General features: G+C 30.5%; 1 protein-coding gene and 1 long non-coding RNA gene across 5 annotated transcripts in view; one reads left to right on the forward strand and one right to left on the reverse strand.

The window, feature by feature from the left end:
• Positions 1 to 11,302, reverse strand: part of LOC126740077 (putative phosphoenolpyruvate synthase) — a 28,646-nt gene extending 17,344 nt beyond the window's left edge. Inside the window, exons 1-15 of one of the 4 annotated variants that reach the window (XM_050445949.1) lie at positions 10,411 to 10,655; positions 10,200 to 10,330; positions 10,001 to 10,139; positions 9,780 to 9,951; positions 9,614 to 9,724; positions 5,181 to 5,259; positions 4,983 to 5,128; positions 4,816 to 4,928; positions 4,596 to 4,757; positions 4,378 to 4,547; positions 4,179 to 4,324; positions 3,990 to 4,129; positions 3,801 to 3,936; positions 1,883 to 2,030; positions 1,726 to 1,827 (exon numbers count right to left, since the gene is read on the reverse strand). In XM_050445949.1, the coding sequence (XP_050301906.1) occupies positions 1,726 to 1,827; positions 1,883 to 2,030; positions 3,801 to 3,936; positions 3,990 to 4,129; positions 4,179 to 4,324; positions 4,378 to 4,547; positions 4,596 to 4,757; positions 4,816 to 4,928; positions 4,983 to 5,128; positions 5,181 to 5,259; positions 9,614 to 9,724; positions 9,780 to 9,951; positions 10,001 to 10,139; positions 10,200 to 10,330; positions 10,411 to 10,513 (1,998 nt within the window). In that variant the 5' untranslated portion in view covers positions 10,514 to 10,655. Of the gene's footprint in view, positions 1 to 1,725; positions 1,828 to 1,882; positions 2,031 to 3,800; positions 3,937 to 3,989; positions 4,130 to 4,178; positions 4,325 to 4,377; positions 4,548 to 4,595; positions 4,758 to 4,815; positions 4,929 to 4,982; positions 5,129 to 5,180; positions 5,260 to 9,613; positions 9,725 to 9,779; positions 9,952 to 10,000; positions 10,140 to 10,199; positions 10,331 to 10,410; positions 10,656 to 11,133 lie in introns of those variants that run through there. The other 3 variants (XM_050445948.1, XM_050445947.1, XM_050445946.1) reach the window with 3 other exon arrangements.
• A 2,914-nt stretch (positions 11,303 to 14,216) lies between these two features.
• Positions 14,217 to 21,567, forward strand: LOC126740537 (uncharacterized). Its single transcript, XR_007661937.1, has 3 exons — positions 14,217 to 14,382; positions 16,305 to 16,541; positions 21,366 to 21,567. It is a non-coding gene; the product is annotated as an uncharacterized LOC126740537 (long non-coding RNA).
• Positions 21,568 to 21,608: the final 41 nt, after the last annotated feature.

Genomic DNA, 21,608 nt, shown 5'->3' on the forward strand with positions numbered 1-21,608 from the left:
TCAGTTTAAATAAAAATGGTCTTTTGTGATGCTACTTAAAAATATATTTTTAACTAAAATACATTTTTATATTTTAATTACAAACAGAAAACAATATGGATGCTAAAGGCAACGAACTAAGGAAAAAGGGGACAAGCAAGAAACTAATGTGAACTACAAACAAAAAATTACAATATTGCTCCAGGATATACAATTTAATTTAATTCACCCACAACCAATCAATAAACCAGAAATATCAATTATTAATTTGAAAATAAAAATTCTAATGCTAGTACATTTATGTTTAGGAATTAGCCCTTTCAGATACAGTGGTTACTTAGTTTCGAAATAAAGCAGCATAATTCATACTTTCCCCAATTTTCAATATTTAAATGAGTGAAGATTCGAAAAAGGCGTTATGCAACTTCTGTATGAGATTCCATAAAAATTCTATTGGATGCACCATTTCTCTAGTTTAAAAAAATATATTATTTTCTTAATTATCCTTAATAAAAGCAGTGTTCTTAAAATCTCAGATGCTGGCGTGGCAATTTAACATCAATAAAATTCAAAGATTTCAATCATCATCAAGGTACTTAAACCACTAAGTTGATGAATCTTTAAAATTACCATCGGGATAAATATGATTATTAAATTGGGTTATACGGATAGAGAAGGCTATATATTTTTGTAAAAATCATTGTATAATATCCCTTCGCATAGCCTATAAATTGTTTTGTTCCTAGATTTATTTAAATAAAAGGATATGGATGTGATGGCAAAATACAGACCCAATTCCTTACTATCATTATACTCAATAATATTCAAATATTGGTTTTCTTCGATTCAAATAGTCTCGGTATTGAGTCACAATTTGGCTTCAGAATATGTTTCATAAGGTTGTTACATTTATACACAAAGCTTTAGAGCAGAGTAATTATGTGTCACGTATTTCTGTGATTTAAGCTTAGAACATTGAAAGGCCATTTCAATGATCTTCAATGTTCAATGCCTTTCAATGTTCTAAGCACTTGAGCAAAGTGCGTAAGTCGTCCTAGGCAGGTGTCAATTCAGGGAGAGGGTATTTGCGCATGTCTTACGTAAATATTATTGCGCCTCTTGACGCACTTTTAATTCTTGATTTGCCGCTTCCCTACTGATCAGCACATTTTACTTATTATTTGTTAGATAAAGAACAAATTTGTTAGATAAAAAAAATAAGATACAAAAATTTCATATTGTAATAAAGATCAGCTATGGAGAAAGTTATGGAAGTTGATGGGGCTCGTTGTCGAAAGAGGAGAAATCACACAAACCAACTGTCCTTAAATGCAACAAAACCAGAGTAATTAATATTTCCACTAGAAACATTTCTGGACAGTGTACCCTAAATCACTTTTCTAAACCCTGGTCTCATCTGTGTTTGGCATACTGCATTGAACGAAAAGCTCTGCTCAAATATGCTTCCTATATTAAAAAAGTGCATATTGTTTACTCTGTCACTCACACTTATTATTGCCTGAGGACAAAGTAGTATGGCATGTAATGTGTTCAGACTATAAAGAAGAGCAATTCAGTTTATTGCAAACCTGACGTATAGAGCCGCCTGCAAACGGGACTTTGTATTTTAGCAAAAATTAAATAATTAGAGCTTGGGTTGAGCCGTCCTCTATTTGTTAACAATTTTTATGCTTATAGTTTGTTCTAAAAGTAGTTTATTCAAAAATCCGTCATATTAGTTCTTACCTTAACTTTTTCTCCGATGATCTGATCAAATAAAGAAACTCGTCCATCATAAGTTCGGTTTAAGATGAAGGTGTCCGGGTCAGCATCACCAGAAACTACACTCTATAAACAAGTACTTTATTTATTATATATATTTTATATGTAATGCACTTATTACCTCTCCAAGCCCGAAATTTGATGTTATAACCATTTGGGAAGGGTTTGAGGTTGTCGGGTGCCAAGTAAATAATACTCCAGCCGCTTCTGCCGGTACCATTTTTTGGACTACGACTGCCATATCTGTGATTATTGGAAGACCATGTTGCCTTGAGAAAAAGAAATAAGAAATAATAACGAAATTTGAAATTATTTGTGATGAATTTATCAGATTTAGAGAAAATGATTCATTTTTACTAGTAAATAAATAATTTTGTATCAACAAGTTGTATTGTTTGCTAAAAGTGTTGTATCTTGCTATCGTAAAAGTGTAGGAGAAAATTCCTCTTGGTCAAGGTGGATGAACCTCAAGGAAAAATTTCCAAAATATTTCTCTAGAAATTAAGTTAGGTCCCATGAAAAAACTTACAAAGAAGAAAGGCAACTAAACTAAGACGCTAAATCTCAACATAAAATAGACAACAGTGGTAAAATATGTGAATTATGAGAAACCATTAATAACAACGAGATTTTTGTCTCCACAGCACAACATTCCTACTACTACTCCACACCCTGTAACAACACCACTTGTTGAATGAATGCTTCTTAACTCCCAGAATCTGCATACGCATCCCCAGATATCCACAAAAGAGCCCCAAATGAGGCGAATAGAGAGTTTCTTTAGATATTGTCAAATTTCGAAAACAGGCTGATGTATTTCGTTGAGAAAAGAGCTCAGACCAAAAAGTTTTTTGTGAGACTTCTCCAGAATGTTTAATTCCTGTATATTATTAATGTGAATCAACCCAAAGCACGTGTGCATGCTATCTTCATAATTTCAACGGTTTTTTCGGTTCCTTCGAAATCGAATGAAACCATCCGCAAGATCGTAGTTCTCTATTATAAGTCAAGATATAGCATATTCAGAGGCCAATTCTAATCTTAAAAAAAATATTTTCGAACTGCTCTGATTCCTTCAAATTTGGCCATATCACGTCATAACCCGTTGTTTTCGTGATAATGAGTACAAGATGATTTTGTAGTTCAAAATCGAGCCAAAACACTTTTGGGTAAAAGAATCCATGCCTGGAGGCCAAACAAAACAGCTGAAAAAAAAGTCTCTTTCCAGAGATATAACATAAAGCATGCAATATGTGGATCAATATGTGCAACATGTATGTGGCAAGTGTCGGAGAAGAAATAAGAAAAACTCACAAAACTAGAGAGACACCTAAGAAAAAAAAACAGATTTTGGATTCAAAAGGAGTTACAGTAAGCGAATCCTTACTTCGAGAGAATTATATTAAAAATGAAGCTCACAGTTAAACAATAAATACACTCTACAACTGACAGGCTGCAAAAAAAATAGGAAACAAAAATACCAGCATAGTCTAATAAAAATTTTTGAACAGTAACCATCACTAAACATACTACACGAAGAAAGCAGACAAACGGCTTAATAGCAGATTCCAACCTCAATTCTAAACAGATGGTTCTGTAATATCAAAAGATTAAAGGCAAACTACTTGAACGAAATGTCATTGAGGCAAACTTGACATAGGTTCTGGCTAGAGCTTCTCCAGAACCAGGCGAAAACAACATTCCAACCCACCTATACAAAAACCTTTACAGCCCGTGATGATTTCAGATAATTTATTCTTAAAACTCGAACAGGTAAAGTAAATCTTACCCAAGCAAACGCTAGAGCCAATATCATTCTCCAACTTAAAGAAGCTGTCATGGAGAAAATCCTGTCAACTACAAACTTATTGTCCTTTTAAACACCGACTTCAAGATCACAGCAGCCATTGTAAACAAAATCAAGGAGAATCTACCAGACTCGAATATCATAAATTCATAGTAAATTCGATAGAATATACTAGGGATAATTATGGACACCGAGATATAGCTAAAGTAACTTATTCTATATAGCGACTTACCATCTATATTGCACACTTTGATAAGTAAACAACGAAGCCCAACATTTGGCAACTGCATTCAATATTTCTTCTTCAGTAACACACCCCAGAATAGTTTCGTTTTGACCTGCAGCAGATAATTCTTCAGAATCTTCACCTAAAAAATACATTAAAAATTCCCTTATATATTTTCTTGAAATTTATTCCTACCTATAGCAGAAGATCTTACAGCCCAACTGACCACACCAATGGTATCACCAGTGGAATTTTTTTTAGCTATGTTCAGATTATTTAAGATATCTTTGGCGATTTCTGGAATAATTGGTTGGTTTGTAAACAGCTTCACAGCCCTGTAAAGAAATTATTTAATATCGCAAGGAATACATTTCAATCACTTACTCGTCACAAACTTCTTCATGCTTTTGGCTATTTTTGCCACAAAAAGCGTCATTTATACTATTCATAGCATCTTGCAATAAATCATGTTTAAACACTTGACGTTTAAAGGCGTTTATTGTTATTATAAAACCATCGGGGACCAAAAACTGCAAATATTTTATTTATTAAATATTACCAGTTTAAAGATACGATAGCTTACTTGATCAGTGTCTATGGTGGATAGAAGAGCAAGCGAGTTTCCTTTTCCCCCCGTTATATCTAAAATTTTAGCATCGTTACTTTTAATACTAACAATGAAATCTTCTGGAAGAACTTCCACTTTACTTTCACTTAATATTGGCCTTAATTGCGGAATGGATATATTTGCTGCTAAAAACGATATTTCAGATGTTGATTTAAATGATAGTCGACACTTACTATCATTATAATACTGGAACTCTAGCAAAGCTTTTCCTTGGTTATTATTTACATCACAAAGAGCATGTTTTAACGTAAGTTCACACCCAGATTGGAACTTGTGACTGGATTCAGCAAAATCGCACTGGTTAAAGTGGAAGATATACTCCTCGCCATCAGATGCTTCAATATAAATTTCAATTTATTTTGAAAAAAGTTAAGCATCTTCCAGGTAACTTACTTTTAATTCGCGCAATGTTGATGTTGGAATTTTCAGGTCTTTCAATACGGATATCTTGGTCAACTATAGAAGTGACGTTTTGCCTCTTATGGCAAACATATCCAAAATTAAATCTTAAATTATAACTTAATAAATTATTCTGTATTATATACAAATTGAAGTCTTACTGTGCCTCTCTATCTTTCAATAGAAGTAAATTTAATCGAATTAGCACTCCATACTCATCAGCCAAAAATATGTTTACTTCTTTTTCTAAAACGTTTCGACCGTCTGGACCTCCATAAAGCGAGCGACATGCTGGCAAGTTCAATACCTACAAATGCCGTTTTATAAAGATTTTCGTTAATTTTTCGTTAGGAAAATACCTGCTCGTCTGGATTCGATTCTGTTTTCACTAAGCCAAATAAACTTCCGAATTGTTCGTAGCCGTTTGGACGTCTTTTTCTAAAATATTTGATAAGAAAATGGATTAAACTAGGACAGTCATATATACAGGGTATTCCGAAGTTACATCGCAATATTTTACCAGCTGCATCTTTGTCTAAAAATAAGACAAAAACTTCATATACAGGATTCTTGATAAGTGAATCTTTTTCATGTTACAGGGTGTTTATAATTCCTATCGAAGATGGTTTTTTGTTAATATTTTCGAAACGCCTGGTCTTCATTTTTCGAATTTACAAATCATCAGGTGTAAACATGACATAAGACTATTATAAATACTTAATTTTTAAGATCAAAAACGGTTTCGTTGTTTAAAATGTTATTTCAAAATTGTAAATAATGTGTAAATAATTGAGGAAAATTAAAACTTATTAGCTAAGAAAACAAACTGAAAATACTAAACAAAACAAACAAACAAAAAATTTCTAGTACCTTTTTTATGTGAAAATGTTAGTTCTTTTTAATTTTACTATCCAAATAATTAAAAAGTATCTAGAAAAAAAGTTATGGTATTTTTATCTTTGATGGCCACTAATTTTAAACGACCCTGTATATATTTTAGAATAAAATGTTATAAAATTAGTTAATAACAATAACAGTAGTATACGATAAAGATTGCGAAAGATAACGACTGGGCGTTTCGAAAATATTAACAAAAAACCACCTTCAATAGGAATTATAAAACTCCCTGTAATATGAAAACGATTCACTTTTCAAGATTCCTGTATATGAAGTTTTTCTCTTATTTTTAGACAAAGATGCAGCTGGTAAAATATTGCGATGTAATTTCGGGACACCCTGTATATATAACCAGTTTTTTTCTACAATTAATCTGTAGGGTTTAACTGTATTGAAAAAACGGTCAATAAAGTATTAGATTATTAATGGTGGAAAACTCCCGAAGCCCAACTAAGAAAATTTATGTTTTAAGTGTTTATTATAACGTAAAAAAAACAAATATGAATTTTGTTCACATGCTCTGTAAAAATGTAAACTGCTAATTATAAAAATACTCTCACGAGATGTGTCTTATATTCATATTTTGACAGTTAATAATTTTAAAATTTTTGCTTAAATAAATTACATAAATTGACAGAATAAGCATTTTGCATTTCATGCATTTTGGGTGTCTGGCAGTCACGAGTACTGAGGTGAAATGTGAGCTTTTCATGTAAGAACTTGGGCTTTCTAATTTTAACTTACTTAATGAAGTTTCAGCCTATTTTACATATTTAACGAATTTAATAAGCCAAACTACATGGCCTCTCATTATAAGGGGTTATATGAAACGACAAGAAAAATTTTATAATCTTTGTAGTTCAGCTTTGAACCGGACATTCAAGCAGGGCCATACACAATATTTGCATAACACCAGTAGGAAAGAACCAATGACTCAAAAACTATTTATTATGCCTCTACTCTTGTATAGTTCACAAAAAAATTTCAACTGATTTGGATCGATTTATTTCTAACTCATTATTGTGAGAATATATGAAAATACGCTACTGTGTATCGTACGGATCTAGTGTGGATTTCTGACGTACTCCTTTATGTACAGGAAATGAAGCAGACATTTTCCCACGAACTAGCACCCACTGTGTTCTAGTTGAAAAATAGTTTCTGAAACTATCTAATGCACCGTTGGATAAATGGTAATAATGTGACTTTGCACATAAAAGCCAATGGTTTAGGATACTGAATGCTTTACTGTAGGCCCAAAATAGATTCAAAAGCATTAGACTCAAACTGCTTGACTGTTGCAAGGTCTTCCACATCGATTTTGAATGTTTAGTCTTTAGAGCTACATAATTCAATTAGGCTTGTTCTTCAATTCTTACGGCCTGTGTACATAAATTTCTCATCTCCTTGTAAGCATTTCAATCATGCAAAGCTTTAGTTTTCTTGTGTTTAGCTAAAACATTATTACGATATTTTTTCATAATTTTTAGTATAAACGACGGGGTTTAAAGCCTTGTTACAAAACCAGTTACTATTTAAAGCCCAATTCAAATTTACAAGATCAGTAAAAAAATCATCATGATCAAAGTTGTTAAAATCTCTATATTAAACAACCTTAGGTGCCTGGAAAGGAATACTGCAATTTAACTCCCAGCAAATGATCTGATAATAAGTACTTTTATGCATATATTAGTGCTAACCATTTAATAGCCTTTTAATAGAGTCTGATTCGATATAATTCTAGAGTCAATGAGGCTTCAGCAATCAGTTGTGCCAACTGAACAGATTGAAAGTGAAACAATTTGTTCTAAATTATATATAGGCAAAAAGTTGTTAAGAATATCTGCGCTACCAGATTTACTAAGAAGATTAATATGAAAGTCACCCATGATAATAATTTCATTACTCAATAGAATAACTTTACCAATAGGGTTTTCTAAACATTTTATAGACTACATTAAGGTGGGATGGACTATTAATAATACCCAGTTTAAATCGAATTTTATTAGTGCTAAATATTACCAAGTTTCATAAAAAATGCAAACATTAAAAAAGGCCTCAAGCTAAAAGCGGTAACCACACTTAAGAGGGAAGATAACAACCAACAAAAATGAAATAGTGAATGAATGGAAGCAGTACTTTGACAAGCTTTTAAACATAAATCAACAAAATGAACAGACTGCAACAGAGTACCAAATTTTAAAATCACAGGTAGAATAACCTGCATACGAAAAAATTATCAAAGCTACCAAAGAGCTAAAAAAAGCCCAGGAAAAGACAACATACCAGAAAAGTGAACAGAAAGCCTTATCATTCCTATCCATAAAAAGAGACACAGAAAAAAATGCAGTAACTACAGAGGGATACCCTTAAATCCTTATTCGGCACAGCATATAAGATCCTTGCAAACATATTGTTAGAATGCCCTAAAACTACCAGACTACCAGTGTCAATTCCGTAAAAATAGATCAACTGTCCACTAGATATTTACAATATGCTGGGAATTTAATAGGGTGATCCAATATGGGTTTTAGACAAGCATACAGTAGTATTCTAAGAGTATGGGACGCAAAGATAGAGCTAGGAATTCCCAAAAAGCTAATTAAGTTCATAATATATATGTGTCAACGGCTCCAGAGTAAAAGTGATAAGAGTATGTCAAATTCGCTTAAGGTATCCAGTAATCTCCCATCATTTAATATTGCCTTGAAAAAAGCTATAAGAGGAGCGGAATTGACCACAGGGGACTTTGGTATTGATGGCCTAGGGGAACTCCTGACCGATTATTTTCACTTAGGGCAATAAAATTAACGAGGACAAAACGAAATAAACGTGTCTTAGTAAAAATACAAGAAGAGATAGAATAGGGTAAAATTTTACAATGAGAGGGAACAATTTCGAGAGGGTATCACTTTTTAGGTACCTAGGGGCCACAATCAACGAGGAAAACAGTACATCCGACGAAGTCCAAATAAGAGTCCAATGCGACTGTCGATGCATGCACGCTTTAAAAAGCAGTTATTACTAGCAAAAATCTATTCCAAAGATCAAAATAAGTAAATAGATAAATAATCAAAAATATATAAAACAGTCATACGACCAGTGGTCATGTACGGGAGTCAGATTTGGATACTGGAAAACGAAGAAAATGAACGCAAGCTTAAGTGCTTTGAATGAAAAGTTCTGCACAAAATCTTTAGTTTAAAGAGAACAGAATATGAGACGGAAATAGAAGACGATCTCGAGTTGATGCAAGATAAAGAAAAGTGACCTTCTACTACCTGACTACCAATGATGATGATAGTAAAATATCACCCAATTTTGTTTAAGATATCATTGCTCGCCGATATCCAGCAGTTTAATGGCTAAGTTATTTCTTACAACATACAATCCAACTCTACCACAAGGAATATGTTATGGGCCTAAAATAATAATATTTACAATAAAAAATTTTATATACATGAAAATTATTATTTTTGTAAAAAAATGTATTAGGATTAAACATGGGTAAAATATTTGGTTTTTTTATGTTTTCCTGCCTAGATCTCCATTTCGTTTCTACGCTTTTTTCAAGTTCAAGTCAACCTATGCCACTTATGATTTAAATACGATTCTAAATATTACAAAAGTATAATCAAAATACAATATGTTAAAATTGAAAGCCTTCTAAAATTTTTTTATTGCTTTTGATTATTACAACTAAGTATTGAGTGCGATGATAATGAGTTATTGCATTAAAACGCATAATTCTTAAAACAAGATTGGCATTTACGTTAAGGAGAAAAGACTTCCTTTAAGAAAAAAATGTTCTTACTATTCCTATTTCGATTAGTATTTTTGCTTGTAAATATTCTAGGAAAATGTTTATTGCGAAAATAATAAAACTTGTACTTACAAGAATTCCTTCCAACTCTTGTCCTTCCATCTGCTCGTGGCTAAACTTTCAGCCAATAATCCAGTATCGCAATCCTCAGGGAAGAATTGTGGAGCAGCACAACAGTTAAAACTAAAACAGTTTGTATTTAAATAAAAATAATGTGCTTTTAAAAAAAAAGACTCACATAAAATTAAACTGCACATGTTCAATTTTTTCCTGAGCGGTGCAAGAAATGTCTTGCAAAAGCCCATTATAAACTACCCTTAGTCTAGCATAGGGCTCCAGTTTTTCTATTATCAGCCCATTGATTTTCCACTTATTCTCCTTTATACTTGAAATATGAACTTTTTGTGATCCTACAAAAATATTGGGTATACAGATTATCTGATAGGATTGATAGCTTACCTGGAAAAGTGAAGATTTTCCCATCAGCCAATTTTAAAACTAAAACTACTTCCGCTACTTTGTTAGGCCATAACAAAAATTTAATTTTTAGTGCATTGCCTTTCTGATCACAACCTGAGATGTTTTGGTGGAAAGCAGTCTAAAAGTAATAAATTTAAATAATATATTAAGATTATTTTAAGAGCGGTTTGAAACTTACCTGTTTTGTTGAAAATGTTACTTCAGGTTCTAGGCCATCTCTTAAAAGTGGTTCTCTGATTTTTTTGCTTTTTAGTTGGACGGATTTTACTACTTTTTTAGCCAGGTAATATTTAATAGGGTAGAATATATCTGAAATAAACATATTTTTTTACAATTAAAAATGACTATTAAAGTCTTTTGAGTTTGTTAAAACTTAAAGCTTTTCTCACCCCTTCCTTTATACAAACTCCTTCCACCCCCGTACACTAAAAAATAAACGACAAACGGCACGAATAAAAATGCTTCAACCGATAAAATGCTAAATAAATCCATGTTTTTATCCTTGTCCGTAAAAGTATTATTTAGGCTTAAGTAGCTTTAGTTATTAGCGTAAAAATCAGATTATAAAGGACCCACTTTCACTTTACATGAAAACGGTATTGATGCTACTAAAACACAACTGGTTTGTGTAATTTTAGATGCCAGTATCTAAGATATATTTTTTATCTCAAATAAAATTTATAATAACAGAATGAAGACCGAATTAATCATATGTATTTTAGTTTACTATTACATAAGTTTTTGCATATGCATTTGCAATATGTTAACGTATAATCAGGAAAATATTATTGTTACAAAAACTCTCCACAATAAACAATAATAAAATTTTCCTTACAAATAATTTTTGGTTTTACAGTGGATTCGGTATTTTGCCATTTTCATTAAATATTTGTTTGCCTTGATAAGATAATACTTATTGGCATAGATAATAAATGGACTGTGTAGCTATAATTCAATAAAAGGTTAAGTAGTTACTTAATCTTTAATGGACACTTATTGTTAAATTAAACTGACGGTAACATATTGTATTATAGGAGATAAATATAGAAAATCATGTTTACCTAAAGCACCTAACTTATAATTTATTAATTTAAGCAGCGAATGGTACTTACATGACATCACATTACCCATTGTAAATTAAACAGTTTTTTAAAAGTACAAAAAAAACAACGCAAAACCTTCTAATAATAAAACACATATAGCAGCTTTTTTATTCATTGTTTGAATGAGATCAGTTGTTGTGACCAGAGAAGTGCAATTATTGTCTGGCCTTGTCTCTCATGCGCCAATAAAATCAAATTATAAGCTGCTAAAAATTTGTTTTTTATAAAAACATCTATCTGTTGTGTAAATAACTGTATTTGGAGATTCTCTATGAAATGTTTTAATTATATTTTTAAATTGCCATAAATACGCTACTGCTGCTACAGTATTACTATTTTCAGTTGTGAAAAGGTTTTTTGTTTTTGAGACTGACAAGAGAAGAATATTGATAAGGAAAAAAATATATAATATTTCTATTATACAGGTTGGGGAAGGTTACGCATTGTCCAAAATAATGGCAACATCGCTCCCTCTAATTGATGACCGTGCGCCTCCGGTCCTCTGAAAGGTATTTGCTGTTTTTATTTTTTACAAAATAACAATAATAATATGTTTTCAATGATATTTCAAAATACACCGATTGCTTGTGGAAAAACAATTTTAAATGTGGTTACCAGTTTTGAGACATCCTCTTGTTTTCAAGATTGTCATAAATTCCACACTAAAGTGAAAGAACTTTCCATAGAACGAATCTGGGAGCAAGAACGACTGGATGAAAAGGTTTGTATTGCCCTAAAAGTTGATTTAAGAACATCTAGTAGAAGTGTGGGAAAGGAACTGGATACGAACCATAAGACTCTTAGTATTTAGAAAAAATATGTGAAAGAATGGAATTTTGGGAAGCCATAATGGAAAAAGCAAATGAATGATTTTTTTTTTTACAAAATATTCAGAGGTTTCTTCTGTTCCATTAAACCGTTCCATTAAACCTGTTCCATGGGAAACATAAATCATTCAATTGTTCGATATTGGTCTCGGAAAAATGAGCACAAAACTTTTCAGTTCCGTATTCAGTATATTAAAAAATTGAATGTTTGAGAGGGTATTACGACCATATTATAGAACCATTTTTCATTGACTGTACTTTTAAAGTCCTTAAACGCCCAAAAATTCCGCGAGTTACTGCAAAATATAATTGATTCCCCAACCTGCATAGTGAAGTACGTTTATCGGAGTGAGGGCACTGTTTAAGCCTAAAAAGTTTTAAATATATGATCAAAACGTTGCTATACTTTTTTTTTATTGCTATTGATAAACGTACTCAGTTTTTTTAATAGCTATAAAATTTATAGCTGCCGTCAACAGTAAACTATTTTCTTTGATCTAAAGCGCCTAGTTTTTTTATCAATTTTAACAATAATAATAAAGAAAGATCTTTTGCAATTTTTAAATTGTAATTGAGGTGGGCGTTAAACAGTATGTGGTTTTTTTTTAATCTTAGTAATAAATTAAAATACATGCAGGCGTGTTTCGGCAGAAAATTCTAAAATTCATATTTTTGGCGAAAAGAAATGTTTTGCATTTTTTATATTTATATTTTTTTCACATCACGCAACTAGAAATATCACACATCAATGCCTTGATTTTTTTTCATATTTGTTCGTTTTAGAGAAGAAATGTTCATAGATTGTAGAAAATAATTTTTAATTACTAATGCAGATTTCATTTTAGATATTAATTTTAACACATAAAAATCTTGCCTTTTATTTGTTTGTATTTTTTTTGTGCAGATAAATAAATCCATTTTAACAAATATATTTTAGTGTCCGTAACCGGTCCGTAGTAATTTAAATAGGTTATATTATTTTAATATTTTTATTTAAGTCTGATGACGTCTTAAGGGGCAACACACGTGTAATATATTTTTAATTTAAATATATGTTTGAGACCTTTGACCAAACTTGTAATTTTCTCGATTTAAGAAATCCTGGACATCTCATAAAAAGGCATGATAGGCAAATTAGGGAAGGCGAGGAAGTTATTTTCAATAAATCAAAATTAACGTTTCCTCAGATCCAAATAAAAAGTATTACACCATAGCTTAATTGGATCTCTTTAACACTGCAAAGGAATACATAGCGTAGGTTGAATATATAATAACAAAAAATATGCTATTCGATCTGTTGTGTTGTAGTCTGAAAAAATCTTTAATCATGGGAATGTCTGTATAATCTGTAATAATTGTCTTACTAATATAGATACACAGAGAATACTGAGGCTTCAATACATTATTCACAAGATTGCAGATACTAACTGACTAAACATGGAGGAGAGGTGAGAGCTGTATCTGTGCCTGATGAACTTATAGTAAAATTATCTACGATAAATACCCAAAAGATTTGTATTGTAGCATTGTTATTTAGTTTGTTTAGGTGTTCATTGAAACACTCGATACACAAAAATAAGAAATTGATTTATTAAACACTTGTAACACAAATATTACACTCGTACACACTAAACACAATGACTTAAGACTACTAGAAGCATTTATTTATACAGACTATTTATTTTGATTTAAAAGTCGCGCCACTCTTTAGACTTAAACTGGCCTCCTAGCGGCCAGTGCTCCTTATGTATTAGATAGATTTTCCGGAACATTCGATAATTTCCTACGTGTGCCCCGAGATGTCGCGAGGTCTACCTGCCGCTCGCTCCATTGTTATCGCACCTTCAAGTCTAGGCGACAGGCGAGATGATTCCCGATTGCCTATGTTAGAATCATTATAGTATAACTGGCTATCATTTAAGACGGATATTTTTAATATAAGGAAAAACTAATGAAAATCTATTACTGTTCTTGCTTAATTACCGTACACAATTTTTTGATATAACATTTATAGTTGCCATCAACAATAAACTATTTTCTTTGATCTGCACAGCTTAGTCCGAACGTTTAAGAGTATTTATGTGCTGTGTTCTTAACATCTATCAATTTTAATAACATTTCTTTAACTATAAGGCATCCAAAAATTATCATAAAGAAGCTACTGCAGCTATAGCACTGCTATATTTACTATCAAAGAACTTTTCCTTAAAGAATAGGCAGCTTAATAAAGTTTAAATCGGGAGATTGTGTGTGTCAATCTAAATTTTAGTAGTTTAGGTTTAAGTTTTTAGAGGACAAAAATTAATAGATATGCTAAAAATTTGTCTACCCTGTCTCTTTCTCATGGAGGTCTTATGGAAAGTATCCGTAAGTATATGGAACGGATTGGAATATGGTACATCGTTATTGGAAATGTGGAACAGTGAAAAAGGTAATTAAAAGGGAGGTTCTTTTATCACATTTATACTATGGGGCCTTATACGGAGTCAGCAATAAATCACTATCATATAGAGCGTAACAGGTGCATCTTTTAGATTAAGTTTTTTTTGTGTTTAAATCTACGGTTTAAAAGTTTAGAATAAAAAAATTAAAATTTTTTGGTTTGTCTTTCGATTTATCTGAAATGATTTTAAATAGAATAAATTTTAATGAGTATATCAAATTACGTAAAAGCGCTTATTGTATCTTTGTCGTTCTATCATTTAATTTTAGTGTTAAGAAATGAGGGTCAATGAGATGCAACGTCTGCAAAACCAACTCAAACAATAACGCAAAACTTGAAAATTATTTTCAATAATTATCACTAAGACCTTCGGCTGAGATACGATTATTATGAGAGTTTGTAATTGATAACAAGGTACTGACAAAAAATAAGATCTTTATATTGTTTTTTTTTTAATTGAGAAGAGTAAAGTTGTTTTTTTTATAATTAAAAACCGTGCAGTATCGGAATAAAAATTTATCTTACACATAAAAAATATATATCTTTATCTTTGTTTTATTAAAAAATCAACGTATTACTCAAATTTATATTATTTGACAACCTTATATAACAACATGAAAGCACTTAAAGAATATAAATTTAATTTAAAAAATAATAATTTATATGTATGTACTTCTATTCAAACAGAACTAATTTGTATAAAATATTAATATCAAATTATTCACTGTCAAAATGTTGGTACAGACTACAGAGCTAAATCCTGTTTATTCTGATTTTCCTTAAGGTTCACTTGTAGCATAATTGTTGTTTTTAATTTACACCGCATACATCTTCAAGGTCGGTTAAGAGCTGTCAGCTACTAGCGTATACTGATGATACTTAAATTTATTTTTGCTTTGGTTTAAAAGACTTATAGAGAAAAGTATACAATTAGCGAATGAAGCATTCTGTTTCATCTCAGGATTGCCCGCTGCTAATAGTCTAAGTCTTAATTTGAGTAAGTCTGCAGTCATGTTCTTTAGCAATAAAAGTAAAACCTGTATACTAAGAGACCCGTTTAGAAATGTTATTAATGAAAATCAATTACCTGTGGTACAAATGGCGAAAAACCTGGGCATTATTATAGACTCTGATCTAAGATTTATGGAACATGTGAAAGCTCTGATACAAAAATTATTTACTTTGCTATGAGCCCTTTATGGTAAAATAGTATATTCTAGAATGCGATGATATGGCTTTTAAAACGTTCTCTGTTTACGGTTATTGCATATATATCTGCTTAAATAATTTTATTTTTAAATTATTTGTCTTATTTAAATTTACCAAACATAGGCTTTAGTAGAGTTATATCAAGGTCTTTTTGAAAATATGGACGACTTCTTTCAATTTAGTAGAGTAGCCTTAGCAAAGCTAGACTTTGCCTCGTGATTTGTCGTCATCGATATATATTTTTTAAATAAAAACGATTTATTATTATTACTATTATCATAGAAAAATATAAATACTTTAAAATATAGTGTTCCATTAAAAGTAGAAAAGTTAATTTATGTATTTCTTAAAATACTAAGACGTCTGGTAAGAATTTATAAAAATACCAAATCTGGTATTTAATATAATTTTTATATAGTAAAATATTTTAGTGTCGACTTGGAACAAGTACATATTTCAATTTCGATCCTATGTTAAGTGCAAAAAAAACAATGAACATGTCCCTAAGAGCACATTTAAAAATTCAAAGCGAATAAAAATATTCTCCTTATGTATTACCCTACTATTGAGTAAAAGTGGTATACGGTAACCACTTTTACTGTCATAAATAAATATTTTTTATTCCCTCGATTGTTTGTTAACTTCTTATCTATCTGAGCTTTTCCTTTTGAACATATATATTATATGTTTGTATTTTGTAGGTACATGTTTCTTCAATGGGATCTCAAATATATAAACATTATGCTGAATAGGAACATCTTAATAAGTCAAATAAGACATAATATAAATATGGTGATAATATAAAAGGGAGCAAACTGTATAAACCAGACAGTCAGTACTTACACGACTAACTAAAATGGCTAAAGTCTGCCTCCTTATTCTAATTGTTGCAATAGTAGCTCTGTCTGTAACATCAAAGCCATTAGGAGATGGCACCTGTAAGTATTTTTTAAATTCAGGTTATAGTACTATTAAAATTTTTCAACTTTTGTTTAAAATGTTTAAGGTTTCATGTAATAATAAAATGAAAATTTATATTTTGGGCAGTGTTGCTCAGTTTGGATACAAAATAAAACCAGAAACCAGAATATTCGCAGGCATCGATGTTTTAATAATATTGTGATACGCATATATATTTGGGGATTATTATCAAATTTATTACTAAGATAAGATTTGTTTTAAATAAAATAAGAAGTATTAAAATGATGATAAAACTAATATGTTAAATTGGGCAGACTGGGTTATTAAAAATTAGAATATCAGTACAATTAGAATAAAGTACCAACATATATCGTGGTAGTGTCTGAATAATAAATTCGTATTTTAACATTGCTTTTGATTTAATTTAAAGAAATATTGGATCAGTAAAATGTCTATCTATTTTTGTCTGGTGAGCATGTTTTATTAATAAATCTTTTCTAAATTCAAATTTTATACAGAATTTTCTTTAATTGTTACCAAAAAACTATTTCAAGAAAGTTTTTGAGGTAATTTTCTCTGATAACTTAATTTTATCATGATAATAGATTTTAAGATTTTTTTTGGAAAATAGTTTTAAGTCATATTTTGAATGGAAAAAATGGGCAACAAATTTCTAATAAATTAAGTAATAGTAATTTATAAGAAATAAAATAGCAAATTTATAACTTAACACTTAAAAAACATGAAAACCAGTTTTCTGATAATGGTAGGTCTAATTAACTCCACATAATAGCAAAATATCACATTTACGTAAAATAAAGTTGAGATTTCCTTAGACCTATAGTTAGTAGTATAAATTCACCTACTCAGACTCTTGCAAACTAGTTTTTAAATATTTTACCTCCGTACACTAATAACTATTGGTAACGATTTTAACAGATCAAACGAACTTACCTTCGATCTGGATTATATGAAGCCTTGTCGAAGTAAATAAGTCCCTTCCCTATCCTATTATTTATTTCCCTTGGTTGCAACAATGTAGCTTTGAAGAAGACTGAAGGTATGCAATGGATTTAGGTATGCAGGACCGGGGGGTTTTTTATTTGCTTTGAATTTGTGTGAGACTCGATGCCATCGGAGATACTACCTGTTCTACTTGTTCTACTTATTTACGAGACAAGGCTGAAATATAATGATAATTTGACAGAATGCACAACACTAAATTTTAGAACTTATTCCGTAAAAACTACTTATTTTCAATATAATAACGAATTTGATCAACAAAACTTTGCAATTCTATGGGTTCTTATCTTTCACCAATAATAAATAAGAATATTATATATTATATAATATAGAAAATGTTAAATCTAAAATTATTATTACATTTGCTAAAAAACCGTTAATATAGTGCCGAGATATTGTTCGAAACCATAACGAAATAGACCTTAATAGTTTTTTGAATTAAATTAACTCGAAACAGTATATTATAAAATTTACTCTTGAAAAAAACGTTGATGGTCCTCTTTTAAATATTTATAGCTTCCTCTTTTAAATATTTTAATAAAAAAAGATTTTCAAAATTTCGAAATTAGAACTTACCATAAACTAATTCATACTAATAGATAACCTAATTTCAATTCTAACTAATTGACTAAAAGTAGCGTCCTTAGTAAGTAGCGTAGATGAAGTTCGCAGGTTTAGGACAAAGAATTCAAAAACTTTCTTTTTTTGAAAAGATGTCGAGGTTTCGACGTTTATTTACGTCTTTTTCTAGGCTGTTTACTCTGAAGAAGCTTTATGTCGTTTATTAGTTTTATATATACTTACTAATGGCAACAGGACAATATATGTAGATGGGCACATATGTGATTAGACTTTGAACAAACATAACATAAATACCACATAATAGACAATAACACGGTCAAGAGCCATAGATGAACTTTAGAATGGAATTCATCTGTGGCTCTTGGCCGCGTTATTGTCTATTATGTGTGATTTATGTTATGCTTATTCAAAGTATAATCACATATATTGTTCTGTTGCCATTAGTATATATCCAATCGACAAAAAAGCTTCTTCACAATAAACAGCCTTGAAAAAGACGTAAATAAACGTCGAAACCTTTTCAAAAAAAGTTTTTGATTTCTTGGTCCTAAACCTGCGAACTCCATCTACGATTCTAACCAATTTGTCTAGTTTTTCACTCAAATTTTAATTTTCAAACAAATTGAAAAAAAAAACATAAAGAGATAGAATACTATACATCATAGCATATCTGAAAACAAAATCAATCCATTGGTCTGTGTTTCAGTTCAGGAGTTTAGGGAACGTATAATAAAGCAAAAACTATTGAACTAATATTTCCCAATATGTATAATAAGAAAAAGTAAACCCAAAAAAACTATACTTAGGTATCCCTCTTTGAACTTCTTATCCTTCAACAAAATTTTTTTTCATTTTTAATTGTATTGGATGTTATTTACAAATATCGAATTATTTATAATTTTAATTTTATACATACCTATAAGGTATACTTGCACATATTGGATATACTGTTAAATTTCCTATATAATTCCTTCCCGATATGTTTTTAGGTAAAAGTAAATTACATAAACTTATAAAAATCCCATTTTAAACTCTTCGTTTAACATGATAAGATTATTTAATTCGTTACGTTGGGTTAGATATACACTACCGGCCAAAAGTGAAGAAACATTTACAAATTTAACAATAACATCTTAACATACAAGATATTATTTTACATTTTTAATAGAAAATATTTAGCTCTATTATTGCAGCATAAAAACACATCCTTCTTGTTTGTATTTACCTTATCAGTTGATCAAACAATTATTTATGCTATTTTATCCGGACAAAAGTAAATAAACATTCCAAACAAATCTTATTTGGTATTTAAAGTGATTATTTATCATTAGTTTAATCTTAACGTTGAGTATTAAACTGTTATATACGATTTGTGCAAAATGCCTCGCAGAATAGATCTGAGTATTGATCTCCGAAAATTAATTGTTTCAAAATTTTAAGCTGGTGTAAAACAAAGTGAAATTGCTAGGCAAATTAATCGTAATAGATCCGTAGTTTCAAAAACTATTGCTGCTTTTAAAAAACATAATAGTGTGACTACCCGTCCAAGGTATGGACGGCCAAGGAAAACGAATAAAGTTATTGAGAGAAAAATAAAAATGTTGGCAACAGAACATCCCTTTATGCCCGCCACAGAAATTTATAATGAAATACCTGGGGTTTCGGTATCTGTGCGTACTATTCGTCGTCGTTTGACTGAATTTGGACTTTATAGCCGTCGTCCAGCCAAAAAACCATTCATTTCTAAAAAGAATAGATTGGCTAGACTCCAATTTGCACAGGAACATCTTGATTGGACAACCCAAAAGTGGAAAACGGTTCTATTTTCCGATGAAAGTAAGTTCTGCCTATTCGGATCTGATGGAATGAAATGGATTCGTCGTCCTGCCAATACTAGACTTAATCCAAAGTACACCAGGGCAACTGTGAAACATGGAGGAGGCAATATCATGGTTTTGGGGTTGCTTTTCCGGATCAGGAGTAGGACCATTAAGAAAAGTTGAAGGAAAAATGGACAGATTTCAATTTTTAAGAATTCTTCAGGATCATATGCTTCCATACGCAGAAGAAAATATGCCGCTTCGATGGTCATTTCAGCAGGATAACGATCCGAAGCATACCGCAAAAGTAGTAAAGAAATGGTTTAATGACAACAATGTGCCCCTTACGAAATGGCCCGCACAAAGTCCGGATCTAAACCCGATAGAAAACCTATGGGACCATTTAGATAGGAAAATCAGACAAAAAAATGAAGATAAATTTAGAAACCAGGATGATTTGTTCACAGCTCTCTAAGAGGAGTGGAATTCCATTTTAGCAGATTATATTGACAGCCTAATGAACTCTATGCGAAGTCGGTGTGCTGAAGTTATAAAAAATAAGGGTTTTGCTACACATTATTAGTCTTTGTATGTACAACTAACTAATACATTGTGTATAAAAAATAAATAAAAATAGTCTTTCTCCACTTTTGTCCCCTGTAAAAACAAGAATAAAATATATTAGTTGTCTTAGTTTTTTTAAAATTTTTTATTGAGGTACTCAAGACTAGAAACAAAATTATATTTAAAAAAAATTAAAAATTAATGATCAAATATACTAATATAAAAATAAATACAAAAGACACTTTGTTTCTCCACTTTTGTCCGGTAGTGTAGGTAGTAAGCATTTGCTAGGAATGTCCTTTAAGGATGTATGGTTATGAATAAAATTATAGTTATATTGCAAGATAATTGTAAGTAACAATAGAACGAGGCAAGTTCTGTTTTCATATATCTGTGACTATAAAAGAGACATTTATTTAGGATATCGTCATTAATTTCATTATACAGAAAAAATCTAGAATTTTAAAGATTTTCTTCAACAAAATATAGATGGGATAAAGCGTAATGTTTCCTTAAAACTTAAACCGATAATATTAAACTCACTACAGTATCTCTTAAATAAATATATCCTTTTATTCTTTTAGTATTAATATTAAAGTTTTAATAATTTAACATTTTGCTAAAATTATATTAAATTCATGTTAGATCTAATGAAGCCGATTATTATGAAAAATAAATCAAACTTTTTTCCGAATTGGAGATCCTCTTATAAATCTTGATAGTTCTCTTATAGAAGCATAAGCAACCTGTATGATGTAACCCGTTAACCCTAAACACAATATTTACTTTTTACCAAAAATGTGACTATTCGTAAAGTTAAACGTTGTCTTGGTAATTCTAATTTCTTTTTAGTTCCCTTGAAGAACAGCCTAAACATATTCCAGTATCAAACCTGTGATTTAAAATTTCCACTCTATTGTCAAGAAATGTGTGAAATGGATGGCTACAATACAGGATACTGTCTAAGTGGAGAATGCATTTGTCAAAATTGATCTATATTTTGAATGTACGATGTGATACTCTACCCTAATAAATAAATGAACAATATTATTAATATAAACCTTTTATTTACATATAAAACCATTTACACCATCA

The sequence above is a fragment of the Anthonomus grandis genome, chromosome 9 (assembly GCF_022605725.1).
Source record: "Anthonomus grandis grandis chromosome 9, icAntGran1.3, whole genome shotgun sequence".
NCBI classification, from domain to species: Eukaryota; Metazoa; Arthropoda; class Insecta; order Coleoptera; family Curculionidae; genus Anthonomus; species Anthonomus grandis.